This window comes from Desmodus rotundus, chromosome 13 (genome assembly GCF_022682495.2).
Source record: "Desmodus rotundus isolate HL8 chromosome 13, HLdesRot8A.1, whole genome shotgun sequence".
In the NCBI taxonomy this organism is placed as follows: domain Eukaryota; kingdom Metazoa; phylum Chordata; class Mammalia; order Chiroptera; family Phyllostomidae; genus Desmodus; species Desmodus rotundus.
The window spans coordinates 41,833,824-41,855,380 of record NC_071399.1 but is presented as its reverse complement, the minus strand read 5'-3'; the positions used below and the strand labels follow the sequence as shown (position 1 = coordinate 41,855,380).

Sequence of the window (21,557 nt, the reverse complement as noted above, 5' to 3'; positions counted from 1 at the left end):
TTTGGGGGCGGGGGATGAGAGGGCAGGGAATGTAGAGGACTGCAGTTGTGGGAAACAGCAATAATAGGAAAAATTTTAGGGCTTTGCTAATATTTAAATTGCTTCTTTGGATACTGGGAGCTGTGGAAGGAAAGGTTTTAAACAGGGTCATGACATGATTAGAGTCGTGTTTGGGGGAGAGAATACTGTTAACAATGTAGAGAGAGGGATTAGAGAGAAGACTTTGTCTTATGGCTTGTGACTTTTGAATATGTCCCATTGAGGTTATCAAATTGAGTTTCATAACCCAGGTAAGGGGACAGGCAGACAGTTTGGGACTGACTTCATTTCCTTAATTGAAGCCAAAGAAGGCTTATGATTATACAAGGAGAGACTGGAGCAAGAAGAAAAGACTATAATGGAACCCTGGAGAGAATAGAAGAGTGGTATGAAAAATCATAGGGAGGCCAGCAAGAAGCAGGGATTAAGGCAAAATGAGGGAGGAATTTGTGGAATGGAGGGCAGGAGTGGTATGTGGTTTCATGTGCTGTGGTGATACATGGACAAAGTCTGAGATGAGGCTTTTGGACTTGACCATGATGTATTATGTTTGTTTCTTTTGATTTGTCTAGTTTCTTTTATTACATTTTAAGTCATTCATTGGAAGAATCATAGCAGCAAATTTAAATTTCTCACAATGCCCGAAAATTAATTAGTAGATGCTAATTAACCACTTCTTTGCAATAGTTTTGGAATAGTTGATGAGAATTAAATAAGTACAAATTATCTCAGACGTGATGCACATATAGAAAGCAAATTGTGTATCTAAGACCCTACTTTTCAGACTGAAGTAAAATTATATGCAGTATTACATCAAATACACCTTTGCCATTGGTATTTTTAAATCGAGTATTATACTATAGTGATTTTTCTTTATTTGTTTGACTAGCCTGGCACCTGTGTTTGCTCTGTTTGTACCATTTTACTGCTCCATACCGAGAGTCCAAGTGGCACATATTCTGGGCCCGTTGTCCATCACAAACAAGACATTGATTTATATATTGGGACTACAGGTATAGTATGCATTTTTATGTTCACATTTCTTTAACCAGCTCTTTTTTTTTTTTTTTGGTCTTTTTCTCATTTGATCTCCTTGAAAACAATGTTTTTTCCCCCATAAGTTTGGCTTCATGATCTATATCAAATGTTCAAAGGAGGTTTTACAGAATGAGAACATCAAAGTATAAAAGGTACTAGAATACTTTCATAGACTTTAGAATCTGATAAGAGTTTTCACTGTAATTTGTGTCAGTGGAAAATATTTTAATTTCATTGTACAATTGCGTATAAGTACTTTTTAAAAAAATCATAGTATGAAGTGGAAACGTATGAAAAGAGTCAAAAGGTAGAAAGTGGAAAATCACTGTCATAATTAATTTATTGAATATGGTGTCACAAATAAAGCTCTGAAGACTAAATTAGATACGCTTTACCAGCCCGAGCTTTGGATTTTGCTAGAAGTGTTATCAGCTTTATAACTTGGTCTTGCATAGACATAATAGCAGTCTGCTAAATGGTTTGATGTAAAGACCATTGGGGTGCTTACTATTTGACTTAAATTGAAAAAGGTTATTTTCATTAGCATTCAGTAAATATTGATCACTCTTCTGGGTTCCAGGCCCACTCATAGATGATACATATGACTTTTAGTTTCTTTATCTATAATACTTGTCACTTGTCTTTTACTCTCACAACTTTTGATGTAAAACTTTTATTCTGCTATTTTTTGTGGTACCATGTGTAGCTTGGCCTTTTGATCCACTGCTAATGCTCATAACATTCCTTATCCCACACTTATCAAACCGGATACTAGTGTCTCTGTAAAATGCCTTCCTCCCTCCCCTTTTAACCTTTAGCATTTCCTCTAACTTCTCTAGTCTGCTTTCATGTGTTATCAATGGCTCATCTGGGGTGGATTTTTTTTTTTTTTTACTTTTACAACCATTTCTCATGAACTATGTTTATTCTTCATCTCTCAACCTACATAGCATTACAGTCTCCCTAGCCTTCCTAATATTCATATAACCGAATGGCCCATTTCTACAGATTACTCTTACTACTAGGATTTGCTATGATATGTTTTTTTTCTTTTTTAAGATGTCACAAAAGAAGACAGAAAGCAGTGGTAGAAGAGACCTGGGTGGGAACCTGGGTGGGAACCTGGGTGAGAACCCAAGTTCTAGTTTTAACGTGGCACTCACTAGCTTGTGACTTGGGTCAAGTTATAGAAGTCTTCTGAGGCTCATGTTGACTCTATAGTTTCATCCAACTCTAATATTATAGACCATCTGTGAGAGTGAAAAACATTGTTTTATTAATTATCAACTGGGAATTCAGTGGAGCACTGTGTAAAGTCTTTGGAACCAAGTGGACTTGGTTTAATTACTTGTTCTGATAATTTTTTACCTTTTGTGTGCCCTCATCTCCCCAGGTCATTTGAAACATTAGAGATAATAGTATTGAGTGTTTAGGGCAATCTGGACAGATAATAAAAACTAAGTCCATTGGCTCTTATTATTAATTAATAATTTATGTCTCTATAGCTATCACCATAGTGTTCTGAGATTGTGAATGTTGTTTTTTTGTTTTGTTTTTTGGTGAGGTAGAGGTTGGTATCAGAAAGTACAGGTGGAGATGCCTTAATTGGCTCTTTGATAAACTCTAAAGTCCTTAGCATGAATGGTATCCAGGGTTCTTCTTGCCTATCCAGTATTAACTCCCAACCCTTCCTCTCTTGAAATGAGTATCAACCCCTTATTCTCAAAGTTTTGTTTCCTCTCTCTCCCTCCTTTTCCTCCTCCCTCCCCTTTAAATTTTTGCACATGTTTCTGTTCCTTACTGTCTTCTACACGGCAGCTTCTTGAAGCCACATACGTTTGATAAATAAATAAATGAATGACTTTAATCATTATCAGAAGAACAAAAATGCTTGAGAGCCAGTCATGAAATGCCATATGCTAGGGACTGTGGAGGATAAAATGGAGTTGTGATACCTGTTGTCAAGGAGCCCAACAGTGAGAAAAAACATACACACTGTCAAAACATAAGCAGACACAATTGCAACCAAACATGCAGTAAGATGAGGGGCTTAGGAGTTCAAAGGAAATAATTTTTTACTGATAAAATTGATTTGCTTATCTTTCTTGTGTATGAGACATAGTTGCATGGAGCAGTCGTGACACAAGGCTGTGGAGCCAGATCACTTGGGTATACACTCACAGCTCCACTACCCACCAGCTCTTTGACTTTGAGTAAATTACTTAACACCCCCATTTTCTCATGGGGAAAATAGAGGTAATAATAGAACTTACCACATTGGGTGACAAGGAAGATCCAGTAAGTTTAATACATGAAAAGCATTAAGATCACAGCTTGGCACATAATAAATGCTATGAAAGTGTTAGCTATTTTATTGTTCTTTATATTTTTAGAAGAAAACTACAGGAAATATTTTCTTTTAAATAAGGTAATTCTCATCCTTGTTGTTGTCAGTCATTTACACTGAAGAGGGATCCATGCATACTAGATTAAAGAATTGAATTTTAGATCAAGGGATTAAATTTAAAGTTGCAACAAACATTCATTTTTACTTAAGCTAGCACTAGAGCAAAGCTGGTCAGCCACCTTTTACCTGTGCTTTGTCATCTCTTACCTTTGTATCTGTCTTCTTTCTATGTATATATTTTTTCTATGTATCCTTGATAAATGTATAGAACTTGGACATTTTTATCTAGCACAATGTCAGCAATGAGCCTGGGTATCTTGCTTCTTTCTGTATGAACAGAACTACTTAAATTCCTGATCTGAAGATCTAAATGCGAACAAACAGTAGGCTACAAATCTTTACTTCCGTGCAGGAATACTTTGAGATAGATGTCTTCGACTTTTTAAAAACCCTTGAGTACAACACTTGGATGTAAATGATTTGGAAAGCAAATGGAGAGATTTCATAAGACTTAATTCTAATTACTTTTGCCATTTAACTTTGATATCATTACTTAGTTTACTTTTCCATAGAGGAACTGGAATGAGAATATCAGCAGTTAAACAGAGTGGCATTGAACATGTACCTATATGCTTGCAGAGGTCTTCCCATCTAAATTTAGAGTAGCAGTGATGAAGAATTAAAATGAGAGAATTATGTAAACTAATATTACGTGTTATTACCTAACAACAAGCTTTGGATGGTGACTACATATTTTTCATGTTGTTAATACTAATAATTGCTTTATATGTGGTATTTTACTTTGTTTAATGTACATTTGTAAATAAAAGTATATGTGAATTTTACTTATTTTTCTTTGCACAGTAGTGGGCCAGGTTCAACCAATCCATTTTAGGCTATGAAAGGTGGAACTGTTGGTTTAAAAAAAGTAAAATTAATATATTATTGTCTTTTAAATAACAGAATTGATATTTATTAATTTCTGTTGGTTTGTATTATGATATATAAGTAATCTTTACCATAAATGTTTATGATTATAGTTATATAAAAATTAGTAAGCTGTGACTGGCAGTTGATTTTCATTTTTAGTTGCCTTTCTTTTCTTTTATAGCTTTTCACCTCTGGTTCCTACATCTGGATTGTAGCCATAAGTGGACTTGTAAGTGTGATTCCTTCTTCTCCCTGTTTCTTTTCTAAAGAAACTTTAGGAAAAATGTCATATTTAGATTATGGGTCATATTTAGTTGTCTCCAAATTTTTTAAAACCATGTTAGGTCCTGTCTCAATGCTAATTCCTTAATGATAAAAAAGGGCTAGTTACATGAAAAATTGAGAGACCCATTTGTCTTAGTTTTTAAGGAAATTTTTAGCTGAGTTTCTTGTCAGTATTATTTTTAAGTTGCATTAGTAGTTTAACTCATAATAGGGAAAAAATGACAGAAAAAGAAAATGAAGAAGTTGGGTTTACTAACAATAATGAGAGATATTCTGCTTGTTTTGTAAAGAGACATTGTCATGCAAGGGGAAAAAATAAGGCCAAGTGGAAAGTCAGGTGGATTGGAACTGACAAAAGACTCATCAGGGTGTGTGGCCAGAGGAGGGAGATGTGAATGAGCTGAGGATTTGGATGGTGTACCCATCCTTTGTACTAGAATGTCGTTATCTCACCCATCCCCATGCTGTTCCATATCATTTTTTAAATTTTAATAAGTATTTGTCTTAAACTCTGCCTATGAGGTATTTCAAAAGACATCTAGAACATGAAATTGAACTTTATTTTTCATCCATTACTTAAATTTGAACTCTCAAATTTATGTAAACATAAGTTTATAACTAATATATATGGAATGTAGTTTTAATTTCTTTCTTGGAAAAGACTAAGAAAATTATAGAATGGATTTATAGTAATATGTAAACATCAAAGAGACCTTTGGAAATAACTATGCATTCTACTGTAGACAGTTTAATTTTAAGTAAGCTATCACTGTAACTTGTTTCCTAGTAAATGGTATTTTGAGCTACTGTGTCATTACTTTAAGCCTGCTCACTTTTCTCCTTCCTTTATGCTCTATTATTTCTTTTGTGTTTTTTTCATATACAACTTAATTTTTCATTCCCCATAGCTTCCAGCCAAAATTCTGGGGACTGAAGTCACTTGGTTTCCCCCTCCCTAAGTACTTTCTCAGATACCCAGATACCTGATTTACTTCAGGGCTATGATGCTAAACTCTACTGTGAGGTCTTTAAACCATCTGAGCCACCTGGTATTCTCAAGACTTGTGGTGACTTAGAGACAGCCTGGGGTCAGACTGAGTCTATGGAACACAACTGCCAGGCACTCTCTAGTCTAATGTCATCCCCACATGACCTACCAACTTAGTTTTTTCTTGCAGTAGAACATTTGTTTATTTATTTCATGAAACACTCAAAGTTTAGGTTAGTGAGAAATAATTTTAATCAAAGAATTGTACATTTTCTTCCCACACATCTTGCTTTCTATTAGGAAATTACATTGTGATCCATTTTACTACAATATTACAAAATATTTACAAGAAAATATTAAAATAAACAGAAGGCAAGATGGGGTAAAATAAACTGTTCTCCCTACCCCAAAATATCTACTACATTGCCCACAGCACACAAGAGAACCAGAACAAATAAGTAACGAATATTCCCCTGATCACAAGTTTCCAAAGAATTGGAGAGAAGAAACAGGGTGAAAATGGTGGCATGAAAGGGAATGGATGTCAGCAGAACTGCTTCAGTAACCAACCAGTTCTGAGTAAAATACTCTCTCTTATATGCAGCAAATTCCGAACAAGGCTAAACTTTAAGATATTCCTTCAGCTGAAATTAGAAAATACCCTGACAGTGAAAGTAGTTCTTTTGCCTAAGTTTCCTAACAGCTTCTTTGTGCATGAAGCAATGATGTGAACAGAAACGTGTTCAGGCATCAAAGTTGTCACAGGACCCCTTCCATCTCCTTCATAAAGTCTTCATACACATCATCCTTAGTTTGTACCAAGATGGGAACAGATGGACCAGATTTGGAGTCTGCTCTGGCAAGAGGCACAGCAGAATCATCCTCTGACGTTCTTTGGGGAGCAGCAGTAGCTCTTTTATTCTCCTGGACCCTCACTGTGGTGGGCACAAATCAAGCAATCTCTGCCTTGGGATTAGTGATTGGTGGCTTGGCACTGATGGTTGCTGTGGCATTCTTCTCAGTGGTGGCTGCACTCATATCATCTGCCTTGGGTCACTGAATCAAGTTGGGTGGAGCACCTAAAACTCCTGGGTTTAGATTGGGCAGGTCTGAGTGGAGGCGTCAAAGGTGGACACGTCATGGCAGGATGAGGTGGAGGGATACCTGGAGGTGCAGGGGGAGGTAACCTTGGTGGGGGTCCCCGAGTAGGAGGGCCAGGTGGCAAACCTGGAGGTGGACCTGGGGGAGGGCCAGGGGGTCGGCCTGGTGGGGATCCTGGAGGTAAAAGTTGGGGTGAAAGCCCTAAGAGTCCTGGCATTCCAGGTGGTCTCAGGAACAGAGGAGCTCCTGGAGGTGGCCCAGGTGGCTATAAAGGTGGAGCAGGAGGTGGCCCAAGAGGAGGCGGTCCTGGCATGGGAAGTGTTTGTATCTGAGAAGGAGAAACAGATGGTGGGGGAGCTTGTTGCTGTGAAGAAGCAGATGTGCCATCAGAAAGAGATTTATTCGTCTTTACGCTGTTTTTGTGATTGCTTTTCTGCTTCAGAATCATCAGAATCACCTTTGTCGTCATCCTCTGAAAATTCCTCTACTTCCACGCCCTCCTCAGGGATTTACTGACCTGCCATTCAAAGCATCATGGCTTGAAGAGGAGTCAGCTCCTTACTGTTCTTTTTCTTCTTTGATTTCCCAGGCATATCTGCAAATTGTACTCTCAGACCTGGATTTTTTTCTTCATTGCGGTTTCTTTCAGTATCATCATGGTGCACAGATTCATCCCCTTTACTTTCTCCATCTGATCTGTCAGTGTCGCTATCATCAATACTGTCATCATGCTTATCTTGATCCATGTCCTCAGATAGCCATCATCTTCACTGGTGCTGGAAACATCATTATCATGACCCCATTGAGCCAGTTCAGGACTGTATAGCTTGTTTTCATCTTGCACACGAGAGGGCAGATCTAAGACAAAACCCCCTTTATGGCCATACATTTGCAAGACTTGAGGAGAAGGTGGACTGGGGGCAGACGTGGAGCAGACCTGGAGGTTTTCTGCCAGGGGGCAACCGTGAAACACCTCATCCAAGAAGGAATTGGAATGTCCTGGATCAAGATGTTGTGGGGAGCATGTGGCATATCTGGCAACAGAGTACTATCCACTTCCACATGCTGAGCATTCTTGACAGTATCAAAATACTGGCTAAGTTGAGCCCTCTTCTATTCACTTGCTACTTCTAGCTTTCTCAGTTCTTTGTAAATATCTGGATTCTCTTTTTCATAGAGTCATAGAACACGTTCAAAGGTTTCACACAGCTTTTTACATTTGTCTTTTCAGCACCTTCTCATTCAACTGTGGCTGTTGCAGTGGGTTAAACTCCATCTCATCCAGTTTTTCCATGTCCCAGATAATCTGTTTGGGATCTTCAGAACTGCAGCTCGTACCATCATGACCTGTTTTATGTTCTTTTTTTTAAATTCTCTCTTCTGGGCTTATTTTTGAGCCTGGTTGGTGGGGTTCATCGGGTTTCCACTAGTGGTGGATGTTGTACATCTTCATCCCATGTTGACAATCTGTATGGTTCACTTGTTGGTTAAAAAAAAAAAACCAACAGTATCAACATAAGAATGTCCAAACACTTCCACTGGACTCTGGGACTGTGAGAAGTCAAGAGGGGACAATTCTCTGCCTCTCTCACTTTGCAGAGGCCTTCACCTCTGCTCCCGGTCAGCTATCCAGCAACTGCCCTCTTGAAACCTCACGCCCCTCCACCATCCCTACCTCACTTCCTTTGCTTCTGGGAGCCAAGATCTCTAAACTTCCAGCTTAATTGACAGCTACTTAACCAGCCTGCGAAAAATAGATAATTCATTGCTTTCATCCTTACAGCGGCTTGAGAATTTTTCGTTAATGATCCATTTTTTTTTTCTTAGTGATGGTCTCAAGTCCTTTTTTGGGTATTTTCCTAAAACATTCAAGAATTTGCCAAGTACCTTATAGTAAGCTATTTCATTGCATTAATTTACTATTGATTGATTTTTTTCTTATTAATAACTCATTATATGTGAGTCATTATTTTTAGGACATCTCATTTTCTTCCTTTATTCTGCTCTCAGACTCCTGGTTTTGATTTAAGAGCTTGCGATTACCTCAGATAGTATCATTTGGTGACATTCAGTACTCTAGAATTGGCAGTTGCATTTTTCATCTCTTTGTAATCTTTTTCAAATCTAAAATATGCATGTTGTGGTCACAGTCTTTTTCAGTACACATGCTTAACAGGTAGTAAGGGGTTTGTTTTAATTTTTTTTTTAAAGAATCAGAAGTTTAACAAATTTTTAACATGAAATTCTCTTGTTTCAAAAGAATAAATAGAGCCCTGGCTGGTGTGGCTCAATAGATTGAGCACAGGCCTTCGAACCAAAGGGTTGCTGGGTTGCAGGCCAGGTCCCAGGTAGCGGGTACGTGCAGGGCAACCACACATTGATGTTTCTTCCCTTCCCATCTCTCTAAGAATAAATAAACCTTTTTTTTAAAAAAGAGTAAATAGAATTATACAGTATTTGAAATCTAATTCCCACATAAATTTAACATTTAAATAATTCCACTATTAGTAAACACTTCTGAGCCCATTGAATTTTCACTTTTTACAACAATTAATTTAACCAGTGATAAATCTTCATATCAGCCTTTTTTGTTATTGTTCCACCATAATTAGATGATACTATGTTTACTTAAGATGGTTTATATCAGTGAAAATCATACCTAGTTTTCCTTCATGATATACCATAAATACCAGTGCTTGTTTGGAACTTAATATTTTATTTTTGATTTTTTCTAGAAAACCACATTTTTATAATGCAATATTTAATATAATATGCTATAATTTAAAGAAGAATAATTATAAAAGAGGATATTAAAATTAACTGTGAATATTTGGTCTATATACTACTGATTATAGGGTTAAAGTCTGAGATTCAAAAAGCCACAGCTTGTCCCAGATGTCTCTTGCTCAATGTGACTTCTTCTCCCCTCACATATATCAAATGACTTCCCTTTTTTTTGGTTTTTATGCTAAATGCTAAAAAGAAAATAAAATTCTTACTACCAAAAAGAAATGCACAGATGGTATTCAGTGCATTTTAGAGGAATGTTAGAAAACATCTTGATGAAATTTCACTTTTTAATGTTAAAACCAATAGTTCTCCTAACTTACACTATATGTTAAGAAAGTAATTTTATTTCAATCTGGCATTATGTATTTTTTTAAGAGAAAGAGCTTTTCATTAAAAAAGGGGGGGTCATTTGTGTAAAACTTAAGTCATAAGTTATCAGTTGTCATAGAAACCAAAAACTTTACTCATGTTTTCTGGAAAGCTGCCAACTTTGAATTTAGCTTATTTGATTTAGTTATTGGTGGATTATTTGGGTTAGACTAGTTTTTCTCTCTCCTTGTGTCACTCATTCTTGCATGATTATAAATGTTTCTGTATATATAACTTTAAAATATCCCACTGATGAAAAGAGGAAGAGGTCGATAAATCACATCAGTAAAGTATTTTATTATGTTGGATCCCACACTCTGTCTTCAGTGGTATCATAGAAAGGAATGAGGACTAAATTGTTTTTTCTGGGTTGAGGAGGAAAATAGTGTTTGGCTTACTAATAAGAGCAATAGTAAGTTAGTTTGCCTAGAACAGCTGTCACTTTTCAATTCTGTTTTGTGATCCATCAGAGATTCCAGCAGTAACCTTTCTTTTCGTTTTTGCTTAAAGATTACTTTGAGATTATTCACATATATGACTGATAACATGTTTTTATGTTGCATTCTTCCCTTGGAAACTCTGGTTTTTAAAACCTACATGTAGTATTTAAAATACTACTGTTTTGCCCTGCCTGTGGGTAGCTTATTTGGTTAGAGCATCATCTCCATATATCAAGGTTGAGGGTTCGGTTCCTGGTCCAGGCACATACAAGACTCAACCAATGAGCATGTAAATAAGTGGAACAACAAATCGATGTTTCTCTTTCTCTCTGTGTCTCCTTTCCTCTCTCTCTCTCTCTAAAAATCAAAAATAAAATAATAAAATAAAAATAAAAACTACTGTTTTCACGAAAGGTTACAAAATTGTCATTGGAAAGTTTGGCTATAATAGCCAAGTGAAATATTTCAGTTTAACCAACAAGTTAAAAAGTGTTAGTGTATACATCTACTTCCGTCATGTTTAACTGTTCCTCTTAATGTCTTTGGTGAGAGAACTTAAAAAATTGAGGTACTCTTTATGTATTTCAATGTCACTAATCTTGTTAAACATTAGTACTTTTTTTGCCTTTCAGAAAATATTTCTTACTTATTGAACTTTATGTAAGTTCTTTTTGTGGTTCTACAGTGAGACTCTGGGACATGCATATCTCTGCACTTCTTCATTTTCTACCGTTTTATGAATCATAGTAGTGAGTCATTACCACTGGGATGTACCCTAATTCTCAAAAGCTGAAGCCTGAGCATGATTAAAACAGACCCTGCTTTTGCCAGTTTTTCTGTTTTTACAGTTCGCATATTTCTCATCATTTGGTCCTCTTTCACGCTATTTGGGAGCAAATTAACAGACAATCCTTTATTTCTCAGACTCCAGGCTCCTTCCCTTCAACATATCCCTTTACATTCTGCCCATTTCCTGTGTTTGCTACCTGTTTTAAACAGTATTTCAGACTTATTTTCTTGTGATCAGCAACCTTATTGTGGAAAAAAAATCTGTCTTACCAAATAATATTAGAAACATCATATTATTTAGGCCTTTGAATGTGGTCTGAGTTTGGTTTTGGGGGGTTTGTTTGTTTGTTTTGGTAGGCAGTGGGGATCTTTAAAGCTTTACAAAGAAAAAACTTCATGATGTTGCAAGATTATAGAAGTCTTACTAGGGTTTGTAAGTCATAGAAAAGGGGAAGGGAAAAAAGAACAATCTTGAAGCAGTCAGGATGACTCGTTTGTCGCCTGTGATATGCCTCTCCTCCCTCCACAATAGTTTTAGAGACAAAAATTAAAACATTGTCATGTGATATCTGTTAAAGAAAAAGCATCAAACAGAACCTTGTGTTAATTGGCTTTACAAGTTATGGTACAACATTAAGGGAAAAGTTTATAGACTAGCATAAGCTACTGTGGAAACCTAAACTACTTTGGAGTAACTTTTGGAGCTCTGACCTGGTCCTGAGTGCATGAGAATGGGATATTAGGCCCTCTGTGCCTTCCCCTGCTTTTCATGTCTTTCTCTTCTCTTCATGTTCTTTTCCTCTATTACTTATTCTTTCTTCCCTTCAATTTCTTCTCCAGACTGACCAGAGAAGGACACAGTATAGCAGTTCACATAATGCATCTGATGCCCAAGATTTTCAGTTGAATTTTAGGCACTGAGATTATTTTCTAGCACTCATTAAAAATGTGGACAGAAGCTGCAGAAGGAAGTAAACTCGCTTTTTAGAGTTGTGAGGTTGATAGGGCTTGTGAAGGACCAAGTATAAAGTTCAAGACAACATTAGAAGACATTCATATTTAGAGATTGCTTTCACCTTCTTATAATTAAAATAGTATTTATAATGCCAACACTGAATCGAGTGCTTATCACTCTATTGTACCCCCTCCCTCATATTGATTTATTTATACCTTCTGTCTGTACCCCTTTTCCTTCCCTTCTTTTCTATGCCTTTTTCCCCTATTCTGACCTCAGGTAGCCTGGACCTACCAAGAGAAACTTTCTGTCCTCTGCCTTGTTGAGCTTATTGCAACTCAGTCCAGGGCTGACATGGAATGTCATATTAGGGATTACACAGGAAGGGAGTGACTAGTGGACTTTAATTGATTGACTAGTTAATTTTATCCTCATCAGAGGACATTTTTTCATTGCTTTTTAAGAGAGAGAGAGGAAGGGAGAGAGAAAGGGAGAGAAACATCAATGTAAAAGAAAAACATTGATCGATGCCTCTTGTATGTGCCTAGACCAGGGATCTTTTGTGCCCTGACTGGGGATGGAACCCACAACTTAGGTATGTACCCTGACCAGGAATTAAACCCAGGATTTTTTGGTTATGGTACAATACTCCAACCAACTGAGCCACACTGGCCAGGGCTAGACTTTAGTTTTTAAATGTTAAAGGAAGAATAAATGAAGTTATGCCACTGTCTTGCTATAACTGGCTCAGAAGCTCTGGCCAGGTGGCTCAGTGGTTGGAGCATCATCCTGTACACCAAAATGTAGCAGATTCTAATCCCATTCAGGGCACACCTGGGTTGCATGTTCAATTCCCCCAGTCAATGTTTCTCTCTCTCTCTCTCTCCCTTCCTGTCTTTTAGAAACAAACAAATAAAAAACTGACACAAAAGTGCCTTATAAAATAGAGTTATAAACACTTTTATTACTGCAACTTATCTTTTATCTATAGGCAAAAACCTAGTCTCCTTTCAAAGTTCTTCAAAATTTGGCCTCCTCATGTACTTCTCTCACCCCTACGTACCATATAATTTAGTGACACTGAACCTTCTACTGTTCCTGAACATCTCATCCTATATCAGGATTCTGTGCCATTGTGCAATCACTTTCTTTAACAAACACATGGCACTTAACTACATTCCAGAATCTTGTGGTAGATTATATTATTTGTTCAGATATTTTTGTTTGTTCAAAATATTTGATGGCCCTCTCTACTGGGCCCCTCCCTACAGGTCTTATATTTACATGCCCATTAACAACAGACTTTATGACTTTAATTAGCCACTAAAATATGAATGGAAATGAATGCTTTACAAGCAGAAGTTTTAAGAGCAATTGCTTGGTTCCACCATTGTTCTTTAACTTTTGCCATGAAAAAAGCCTGTGCCAGATAGAAGCCCAGATCCCAGAGTGAAGAGGGCACATAGAACAGGGCTGTGGTCAACATGTAAGATAAACAAGAAATAAATCTTTGTTATAAGCTACTGAAATTTGGGATAATGTGTTAGCAATATAACAAACAGTATAACCTGGAGAAAGGAGGCTAATACAGCTATTTTCTAAACACTTTACAAATATTATCTTAATTAGTCCTCATAAAAGCCTGATGATGTAAGGACTGTTATCCCCACTTTCTAGATGAAGGAACTGGAGCACAGAGAACCTAAGTAATTTGCCAAGAATATAATATTAAAAGTAGATGAGACAGGATGCAAATGCAGATTCTAGCTTTAGTGTTTATGCTCTTATGAGGCAGCTTTGCATAACCACAAACAGTTTCTTTCAACTATATTCCTTTTTTCACTATTAGATCCCTTCTTTTCCTAGAAAAATCATATTCATTTAAGTCCTAACTGAAGTTTTTTCTGAGTCAGTCCTATCTTCCAGTTTATACATTAAATTATATGGAATTATACATTATTCTTTATAATCCCTACTGCCTGGCACAATGTCTGGCATTTTACCTACATTCTATAAATAATTGTTGAGTTTCAAAATTTAGTGCCATCAAAATAATTTTTGTGCTATAAAACACTGTGATACTTTGTGATTGTCAGGATGCTTTCAATGTGTAGTGCCTTACTAGGTTCTTCACACAATCTCTACAGTGCTGGAGAATGTAGACTTCCCATTTTAAAGGTGGAGGCTGAGGCCCTGGCTAGTGTGGCTCAACTGGTTGGATTTCATCCTGTGAATCTGAAGGGTCATGGGTTCGATTCCCGGTCAGGAGGCATGCCTGGGTTGTCGGTTTGGTCCCCAGAGCACATGCAAGAGACAAACAATCAATCTCTCACATCAGTGTTTCTCTCCTCACGCTCTCCCTTCCCCTCCCTCTAAAAGCAATAAGCACGTCCTCAGGTGAGGCTAAAATATCTACATATATTTAAAAAAAAAAAAAAAAAGATGAGGACACTGACGTTCAGGTTCTACAACTGATTGGTGATAGAGGTGGGACCAAAGGCCAGGTGTTCTCATCATGGTCAGAGAGGTGCACTGCACTTTTCAATGCTCTCATCCACGTCTTTTTCAACCACAAGACACTTATGTACAAAGCTATTTTTAGATCTTCCCTTGACTATACCAGTAACATGAGGCCTGGTTGCCATCAATGGAGACACAATTCTGGAGGGAGATCCTGTATATGAAGAAGTTTTGAAAGCATGCAGAGGTGCTGAAAAGACACATACGAACAACAACTTTCTGTGGCTTTCACTATGAATTTTGTGGGCCAACCAGTCAGTATCCAAGAAAACTTTGTCCCATTGGAAGCCTGTACTTTCTTCCTGATATGCAAAATCCAACCCATAGCTATACTTTCTCTTCTAAGATCATCAAGATATTTAACTGGTCCTCCATCTGATGGGTTAAAGATGCAGCTCAAACTTCACCCTCAATACATGTGTTATCTGTGTTTCTGGCATTGTCCTGTATAAGAAAATAAAGTACAGAATGGCTTTGAGAAAGTTTAAAGGATAATTTAAAATATATTTATCTTGTTCAATAGTACTGCTAGTCATAGGAAAGAGAAATGGAGATAAGGAAGAGGTTGTCAAGAAAACAGCCATACTTTTTAGTTTTAGATGATTACTGGTAGATTATCATATCAACTGCAGCACAGAGCATTTTCCCACAGGGTCTTCACATTCTTTTCCTGTCACGAGATGGAAAGTCCTGAAACAACTTTGATTATCTCTTTAAACTGATATTTTAAAAGTGAAAGTGTCCAATGTTTTTTTCCTCTTTGGGGCTGATTGTATTGATATTTCTCTTCTATCTTGATAATAACTTCTAAGAAAGGACTGTGGTGAAATCAATGCATGTTTATTTTAAATATATTCATTATTTATAAACAACAGCACAGCTTATCAAAAAGTCTTCTCATAGCCCTGGCTGTGTAGCTAAGTGGCTAGCATGTAATCCCTATGTGCTAAGGTTGCACATTCGATCTCTGGTCAAGGCACATACAAGAATCAACCAATGAATGCATAACTAAGTGGAACAACAAATCATTGTTTCTCTCTCTCTCTCTCTCAAATTTTATTTTTAATTTTTAAGTCTTTTCATGTTACTTTATGTTGGCTGGGAATGTCTTCAAGCTATCAGAAGTTTTTTGTTGCTAAAGATTGTTTGTAGCCTACTAAAATCTTATCTCTTTTATAAAATTTTAAAGATTTATGTATCTGGAATGGTCCAGATCTTTCTAGATCTTCACATTTACTTGTTATGAAAAAATTATTTTTTCTGTTTATGAAAGTATTATTTACATACAATAAGATTCACTAATTTTAAGTGTACAGTTTGATGAATTTTGCTATATACAGTTGTATAACTACTACCACAATCAAGATAGAAAACTGACCGCTCACCCCGAACATATTTTTCATTCCTTTTGCTCTCTGTCCTCTCACCCAACTATTTTTATGTAACCCCGATCTCCCTGTCATTATAATTTTGCGTTTTCTAGAATTTCATATAATTGGAATCATATAGTATGATGTCTTTTGTGTTTTACTTCTTTCACTTAGCATTATGTTTTTGAGATCAATCTACATTTTAATAATACTTCATTCCTTGCTATTATAAGTATTAATCTATAATATGGTTTTACCACAATTTGTTTATCCATTCACCAGTTAATGAACATTTGGGTTACTTCCAGGTTTGAATTATTATGCGTAAATCTGCTGTGACATCTATGCACAAATGTTTGTGTGGACATGCACTTTAACTTCTCTTGGGTCAATTCCTAGGAGCAGAATTCATACACGTCATGTTAAATATGTGTTTGGCATTATAAGGTACTACCACATTATTTTACAAAGTAGTTGTACCATTTTTCATTTCCACCGTCAGTGCATGAGAGTTCCAGTTGCTCTGCGTCCTTGCCAACACTTGGCGCTGTCAGTTGTTTTAACTTTAGTTGGCGTGTAATGGTACCTTGTGGTTTTAATTTGCATTTCTCTAGTGACTAGTGATACTGAGTGTGTTTTCATGTGCCTACAGACCATTTGTATATTTCCTTTTGTGAGATGCCTGTTCAAATCTTCTGTCCACTTGTTCATTGAGTTTCATTTGTCTTCTAATTGAGTTAAAAGAACTCTTTATATTCTGGAGATAAGCCCTTTGTTGGATATATTCTGTAAAAAAAATTTTATCCCAGCATGCAGCTTGCCTGTTTGTTTCCTTCATTGTGTCTTTCAGTGAGCAAAGTTTTTGATTTTCATTAATTCAGGTACAATTTTTAAAATTGAGTTTTTCATATCTTGATAATTTAAGAAATCTTTACAAATCCAATGTCACAGAGATTTTATCTTATATTTTCTTCTAGAATTTAATAGTTTTTGCTATTACACTTTGATCTAAGATTCAATTTGAGTGTACTTCTTTTGAGGTAAGGGTTGAGATTTATTTTTTTCCATACTGATAGCCAATTGTTTTATCGCCATTTGTTGAAAAGACCCTTTTCTCCTTTGTATTACCTTGGCACCTTTGTTGAAGGTGCCACTGTGACCACTTCAGTTGATCCAGTGATCAGTTGACCACTGTGGATCTATTTCTTAACTTTCTTTTCTATCCAGTGATTTATATTATGTCTGTCCTTATACCAATATCATACTGTCTTGAGTACTTTTGCTTTATGGTAAGTCTTGAAACCAGGTATCCCTCTTTTTCAAAACTGGAACATTGACTTTTCATATGCATTTTTAATCAGCTTGTAATTTCTTCAAGAAAGGGAAAAAAAAAACAGTTAAGATTGTGCTTGCTACCTTGTCTGGTGTGACTCAGTGGTTGGAGCATCGTCCTGTACACTGAAAGGTGGCAGGTTTGATGCCTGGTCAGTGTGCATATGGGAGGCAGCCCATCAGTGTTTCTCTTATATCCATGCACGCTCTCTCTCTCTCTCTCTCTCTCTCTCTTTCCCCACCTCTTCCTCTCCCCTCCCCCTCTCTCCCTCCTTTTCCGATCCTCCTTCCCTCCCTTCCTGTCTTTTCTTAAAAAATCAATGAATATATCCTTAAGTGAGGATTAAAAAAGAAAGATTTTGCTTGCCATTGCATTGAAATTATAGATCAGTTGGGAAGGATTACCACTGTGATGATTTTTAAATATGCCCACAAATTATTTTAAATTTAAGAGATAGAGCTTAATTCCCTTTTTCAATCTTTCATTAAATGTGTTCCAAAGTGTTTGTGGGGTCCGTTGATGCTATTTTAAGTGGAGTGGTTTTTATAATTTTTGTTCTAATTGTTGCTAACATATAGAAATGCAGTTGATTTCTGTATATTACTATTATATCCTGCAATTTGCTGAATTTTATTATTTCATGTAGCTTTTCTATGAATTCCTTAGGGTTTTCTACATACATGATCATGTCATCAGGAAATTGTTTATGTTTACTCTTTCCTTGTCTTGTTCTTTGTCTTAGAAAGCACTGAGTTTTTCACCACTGAATCTGTATCTATAAATGCATAAGTTGTTTTAGATCTTCACATTCATTATTTTTAGGCTAACTTTATTATTTTTATTATTATTTTTCTTTTTAGTCTGTTATTCTTACTTTTAGTCTAATATAAGAAACAAGTTTCAACATAAGCCTGTTTGCCCCTTAAGGCTTAGTTTACTGAATCAGCTTATGAAAGTGGATATAATTTTAAGGGGGGGATGGTCTCCTTATTAAAAGGTATATTTAAAAGTATTTACATTTAGGCACTGATTAAGGCTTTTCTGTGTGCTAGAGACTCTAGTTATCTCCCAGTGTGTTCTTTCTTAGGAACAGATCCTTCATCTTATTTCCCAGTTTTCTTTGAGTCTAGTTGTAGCCATCGCACTAAATACTGGCATCTTGGCCAGTAAGCTGTAAACTTACACATTCGTGGGACTTAGGTCCTTCCTTATTTTCTTCTCCCTACTGCTTGGAATGTAGTTAAGATGGTTGGAGCTCTTTTAACATGAGGGAGAAATAAACTTCTGTTGTATTTAAGCCACTGTTATTTGCAGTTTTCTGGTTTAGGCAGTGAACCTAAGTCTCCTGCTGAATTTTTCCAAAAAGGAAAGCTTAGAGCAGCTTTCTAAGACAGTTTTTTAGAAACAAATAGTCTGCAATCAGTCTAATTAACTCTCTCCCTATTCAACTCAGCTTCCCAAGAATCAGAAGGATATCCAGTATTTTAATTGGATACTTCAAAATGATATTAAAAGAGATAACAGAGCTATAGGGAGTTCATCTGAGTCATTTTTGAACTTGACAAAGAAAAAGAGAAGCAAGACTCTTTCAATAAATGCTGAAGTCATAATTCTGTCTGCCATTATAGGAATCATTTCATGATTAGTTGCAAATGGCAGATATGACTTCAGGCATTACTAATTTTCATACATATTCTTTGGGTAATAAGTAATTTCCAAAGTTCCTTACTTCAGAATATTCTTTCTTTAAGAGTTCCAGTGAAGAAGAGTGACTAGGAAAATGTACGGTCCATAAGAGCAAAGATTTTCTTTGTTTTGTTTGTGCTGCATCCCAGTGTTTAGAATACAGTCTGACACATGATAGACGTTCAGTACATATGTGTTGAATAAACAAATGAGGCCTCAGTGGGTCTTGTTCCCTCAGGACTTGAGTGCAAATGAAGTCTGTATACAAGGGTCCAGGTGTGCCCTGGCTGGGTGGTCAGTTGGTTGGAACATTGTCTCATACACAAAAAGGTTACGGGTACCCTGTAACCTGACTCCCATTCAGGGTACATACCTAGGTTGCAGGTTTGACCCCTAGTCAGGGTGCATACAGGAAGCATGTTTCTCTCTCACATCGATGTTTTCTTCTCTCTCTTTATTTCTCTCTCTCTCTCCCATCAATAAACATAACCTTGGGTGAGGATTAAAAAAGAAAAAGGGCCCAGATGTAAGAGGACATTTATTCTTTGGGCCTGTCTGTCTGTCTTGCGAAGGCAGTACTTTGCCCCTCGGGAAAGCAGCCCATTGTGTTTGTCCTAATGCCATTAGATGATAGGTTTCTTGATTGTTGCAACTATGGTCCACAAGGACCCTGGCAGTGCAGTTTGCTTTGTGGGCTTCAAGAGTGCCAGTCTGTGAACCAAAGGGTTGCTGGTTCGATTCCTAGTCAGGGCGTATGCCTGGGCTAAGGGCCAGGTCCCCAGTAGAGGGCGTGTGGGAGGAACCACACATTGATGTTTCCCTCTCTTTCTCCCTCCCTTCCCCTCTCTAAAAATAAATAAATAAGATCTTTGAAATATAGTATATCTACTGACAACTTTCCAATTTCCTTTTAAAAATATCTAAGATAACATATTTTTCTTTGTGGAGCATTTATTCATTCGCCATTCTCCCAGCAAATACTTATAGGGTAGTTAATATGTGCTGGATGCTGTTCTAGGCACTGAAGCTAAACAGCAATCAAAATCAACCAAATTTATTCCCTTCTAGAGTGTACATTCAAATAGGAAGCAGCATTTAGGATTGAAATTTAAGCAAATGAACACTAAAGCACTATTTTATTCCTGCCAGATTTTGCAGTAGTGTATTTGTTTTTTACTGGGTAGAATATTCTAATTCTTCATTGGATCATCTGACTAAAACTGAATATACGTTTTGTAAGTATATACATGATGGTAGGAAAGTGACAATCTTTAACTTTCATCAGTTTCTTAAGGGAATCTATAACCTATCCCCACCTCGCCATCCCCCCACACAGAAGTTAAGAACCTCTACTGAATTGCGAACTCTGTAAATACAAGCAACAACTATGCCTTTTCATTAGTTTGTTCCTAATTTCTTTAAGAGATATGATTGCTTATAACCCATAGACACATATAACAGTGTAACAATGACCAGAGGGAAGAGAGGACAGAAGCTGAGTGGAGGTGGGCCATGGGGGAGGAAAAGGGAACATCTGTATTAGTGTCAATAATAAAAATAAAGTTAAAGACATGATTGCATAAAGCAAAAATAACACTGTATTGGTGGATTTATTAGATATATAGGTATAGTATATAAGACAAAAAAGTAGCACAGTGGATGAGGGTGATGTTAAAGTAGAAGAGGAGAAACAAAGGACAAAAAACAGATGAAACAAATAGAAACCAAACAGCAAAACCAATTTGTCATGGTAAGTACTTTAAGTGTAAATAGTTAATCACTTCAGTCAAAAGGCAGAGATTGTCAGACTGGATTTAAAAACACGAAACTGTTATATGGTATCTACCAGACACATTTAAACACAAACAGAAAAAGTATTGAAGGTAAAAAGATGAAGAAAGCCCTGGCCCTTGTGGCTCAAGTGGTGGCTGGGCGTCAACCTGCAAAGTGAAAGATCGCCAGTTCAATTCCTGGTCAGGGCACATACCTGGGTTGCAGATTTGGTCCCCACTTGGGGCATGGAGGCAACCAATCCATGTTTTTCTCTCACATCAATCTTTCTCTCCCTCTTTCTCCCTCCTTCCCCCTAACTCTAACAATAAGTAATTTTAAAAAAAGTATAAAGAAAGATATATCATGGAAACAGTTTAAAAGACAATATTAATATCAGAATAATGTCTATATCAATATTACTAAAAACAAACATATTTTGTTATCAAAAAGGGTCAATATAAAGGTAATGTGTGCTAATAGCTTCTAAATACATGAACAGTTTCCAAATACATGAAGTTAAAACCGTCAGAACTAAAAGGAGAAATGGACAAACTCACAATCATGGTTAGATACATACTTTGAGACTAAAATGAAAATGTTTAATTTTTTACTTAATTCAAATCTCACAGTTCTGATTTGGTCAACTTTTTTGATATTTCATTATGTTTATAAGAACATCTTGCTGCCTAGAGCTAAATTGTGTAACTTTGCTGTCTTACAGCCCTATTTTCTGTTTTCCTTCCT

At 36.5% G+C, this 21,557-nt stretch overlaps 1 protein-coding gene and 1 pseudogene across 2 annotated transcripts in view; one reads left to right on the top strand and one right to left on the bottom strand.

Moving 5' to 3' along the window:
- Positions 1-21,557, top strand: part of UBAC2 (UBA domain containing 2) — a 232,260-nt gene that overhangs the window by 134,255 nt on the left and 76,448 nt on the right. For both annotated transcript variants that reach the window (XM_024578931.4, XM_045186728.3), the window contains exons 5-6: positions 929-1,052; positions 4,596-4,643. In XM_024578931.4, coding sequence (XP_024434699.1) covers positions 929-1,052; positions 4,596-4,643 — 172 coding nt within the window. The remainder of the gene's footprint in view (positions 1-928; positions 1,053-4,595; positions 4,644-21,557) is intronic.
- LOC112321500 (WW domain-binding protein 11 pseudogene) lies at positions 5,410-8,557 on the bottom strand (annotated as a pseudogene).